Genomic DNA, 3173 nt, shown 5'->3' with positions numbered 1-3173 from the left:
GTGAAAAAGAAAAGTGGTTTTTTTTTTTTTTTTTTTAGAAAAGGGCTTGCAAAGCACCTAGTGGGAGGAGAAGAGTGGAGGCAAAATGGGGCCGAGGAACCCCGGCACTCAGTAGGGACCTGTATTCCTCTGCCTTTCCCCGTAGCACGCTATCTGCATTGAGAAACTCAGCTGAAACACTTCCAAATGGTATTATTCTGCATCACATATAAAGCACACACGGGTTTTGTACACCTACAGGTGTGACCAAGTCTGGGTCAGGATGAAAGCAGTTTTGGAGGTGCCTGTAGCCTGCTCATGCTGTAGCTGTGCCTGAACATAGCTCTGCATCAGCCTGGCTGCTGCTGACCGCGGGACCGGGGCAGCACAAAGCTGCATTGGGGTACCCACAGAACACCTCTGCCCACCACAGGCTTCCAGGCAGCACCACTGAGGCTGCCCCAGCTCAGCTGAGGATGGCAGGAAGGTTTTCTGGCATTTCCTTAGAGCCAGGGTGCACATTCCCGGTGAACCAGCTGTCCTCCCCGGCTCCCTGGTAGGTCGCAGCGTACACAAACACTGCGCTCTATGGAAGTTGGACAGAGGCTTGCTCTTCAGCAGCGATTTCCAACTTGCTGAGATCCAAATGTAATTAAGATGAGTCAGACGGTTATTTCCAGGCTAAAATTTGTCCTTCCTCGTCCTGAAAAAGCCTTGAGAACCACTGATCTGTGGGATGTCAGGTACAAAGCTCTCTATTGGCACACTGAAGGCAGAAAGAGACGTAGGTTAATGTGGAATTTTGATTATTTGGGATGCTTTGGAAGTGAAATTTGTGGATTGGATAAGAATAAATAGTGTCCAGGGCAAAGCTTAAATATTTTCTCTTGACTATTGTAGACATGTTTTTGATGATTGCTATTGACTCTTAAGCCTTTGAGGTTATAAATCTGTCTTTGTGATAAATCCAATTATGAACTCATAAAAAATTTGAGTATTTAAGGAAAGGAATTAATCATACGGCCATGTGAAAGAAATTAGCAGCTTCTGTGAAAATATTCTGAATATATATTCTTAATTGTCAGTATCTTAGCCCAGCTGTTGTTATATATTTGAAGGGAACAATGAGTCATAAGTTTTTTTAAATAGACTTCAAAAAATGCCTCTCAAATGGCACAAGAAAGTTATAAATATTGAATTATCTATATTTTTAACAAGTGCAAAAACTCTGTGTCATGACTGGCAGAAAGGGTTCAGCTGAGCTTGTCCTTGCTAGAAAAGCTGCTCCTGTCTTCTGCAGACACCTGTCTGAAAGGTTTAATGCTTGTGTTTTCCTACCAAATAGCATGTTCTTCATGCAGTGAGAGAATCTGTACAGTTCTCACCACAGCCAAGAGCTGTTGGGTTTTTGGCTTTCTGAAGGCTGCACAGCAGTAAAAGGGTGCCGGGACCAGGTCACAGGAAGCCTAACCTTGCCTGTGTGCGAGTGGAAGGCCAGTGCTGAACATATAGGATAACTTTTCCTTATTTTTGGCTCAGCAGCCAACGGTGTTCAGTGAAGGGAAGACACAAGTGCTCAGGGTGCTCTTTTGGGAGCAGGCTCTTTGTCAGAGAAAGTTAAAATCCAGCCAAGGCAGCTGTTAAATAGATGAGCGGCATCCTCTAGAGGCCTTTCCAGTTGGGGTGGATGAATCTGGAGGAGTTTGAGTGCAGGTCATGAACTCACAGTTCACCAGACCCAAACTGCTGCCCACCTGGTCTGGTCACAGGGACGCTCATGATATTTTCCAGCTGTTTGTGTTGTAGGGAACTATTCTCGCATCTTCACTTTCTTCAGCTCCTGCTGCTTGTTAGGGAACAGTTGGAAACAGGCTTGCAGGGATGGTGACCAGGATTCTCCGAAGCTTTTCTGGTTGTGCAAATGACTGTTTTAATGGGATGAGAAGAAAGGAGGTGGAGAGATGGTGCTCTCCTGCTTTTCTGGCTGGGAAAAGAGAGAATAACTTGCCAAAGTCACGCTCCAATTTCGTGGCCAAAGCCAGTAAAGACCTTGGAATCCTTGATCATGTACCTGCCCATCTGGATCCCACCCTACCTTTTCTTTCTGTGCCTTTTATAACCAAACTCAGTCTGCAACACAGAGTCTTGCTCCTCAGATGTTCAGGTCTCTGTAAAACATGCTTGCAAAAAGCCCAGGCTGCAGCAGATTCCTGGTGTGACCCGTTCTGCTCACAAACACGGCTCTGTGATTGCCCCTCTTGCTGTGTGCACGAGGCTCGGTGCCTGCACATGGAGATGCTGCTTTTGTTGGCAAACAGACTGTTCCAGGCCCAGCGTAGTCCCTGTTCTGTAGAAGGCAGTGAGCTTTTGCAAAGAGGTTTATTTTTATTTTTATTCTGAAGGAATTCAGTGTTTTTCAGTGGAATCCCCTCTGCAGGTGGAATTTTTGGGCTCCAGGACTGTAGTGTGCCTGCACTTGAAAATTTGGCCATTTATTTGGAAACAGAGATGGGCAAGTTCCAGCTCATTCATCCAAGCTGTCCTTTCTCAAGGACAAGGAGTAAGGCCAGCACAGCTGAAACACTGCAGCCAGCTCCTGAATGTTTCCAAATAAAATGCCTTGAATAAGTTTATTTTTCCCTCTCAAACCTAAATTTAGCACTCTGGAGAAGCCGCTTTGGCAGTCAACGCATGGTAACGATGACAAGATCGATCTGTGGATAGTTCTGGGAAGATTTGGAAAGTCCTGGTAAGACAGAGTTGGTTTCATTCATGTTTGCAATTTGTCCACAGCCCAAAGGTCTGCTCATGAACTTCCAATGGTTGAAAGACAAGATATTGATAGCTGCCTTGTTTATGGAGGACAACAGATGATCCTGACCGGACAGAATTTCACAGCAGAGTCCAAGGTGGTGTTCACAGAGAAAACATCAGGTAAGGCAGGTTTTTTTCTAACTGTCCCTAATGGGATAAGGCAAATCTGTAGTGCTGTTGTGTCTCATGGTCTTATCCTAAGATTTGTGCTTATGAGTAACTCTACTCAAGTGAGTAATCCCAGTCAAGTTCATATAAGTAAAAACCAAATCGCTTCATGTAACCATGTGAGTAAAATTAGACTTGGGAGGAAATATTTGTGTTATTGGCCTTTCAGGCACTGTTGAAGAGTAAATCAAAGCCAAGTCATGGGGAAAGTT

The 3173-nt window shown here is 44.9% G+C and overlaps 1 protein-coding gene across 1 annotated transcript in view; it reads left to right on the top strand.

Moving 5' to 3' along the window:
* NFATC2 (nuclear factor of activated T cells 2) overlaps positions 1 to 3173 on the top strand; it is a gene marked incomplete at its 3' end in the record, with an annotated part of 50262 nt that overhangs the window by 29465 nt on the left and 17624 nt on the right. Inside the window, exon 6 of the mRNA XM_029086395.1 lies at positions 2773 to 2913. Coding sequence (XP_028942228.1) covers positions 2773 to 2913 — 141 coding nt within the window. The remainder of the gene's footprint in view (positions 1 to 2772; positions 2914 to 3173) is intronic.

The sequence above is a fragment of the Antrostomus carolinensis genome, unplaced genomic scaffold (genome assembly GCF_000700745.2).
Source record: "Antrostomus carolinensis isolate BGI_N321 unplaced genomic scaffold, ASM70074v2 scaffold26998, whole genome shotgun sequence".
In the NCBI taxonomy this organism is placed as follows: Eukaryota; Metazoa; Chordata; class Aves; order Caprimulgiformes; family Caprimulgidae; genus Antrostomus; species Antrostomus carolinensis.
Note: the sequence above shows the minus strand (reverse complement) of the source record. Positions and strands in the feature narration are given on the sequence as shown.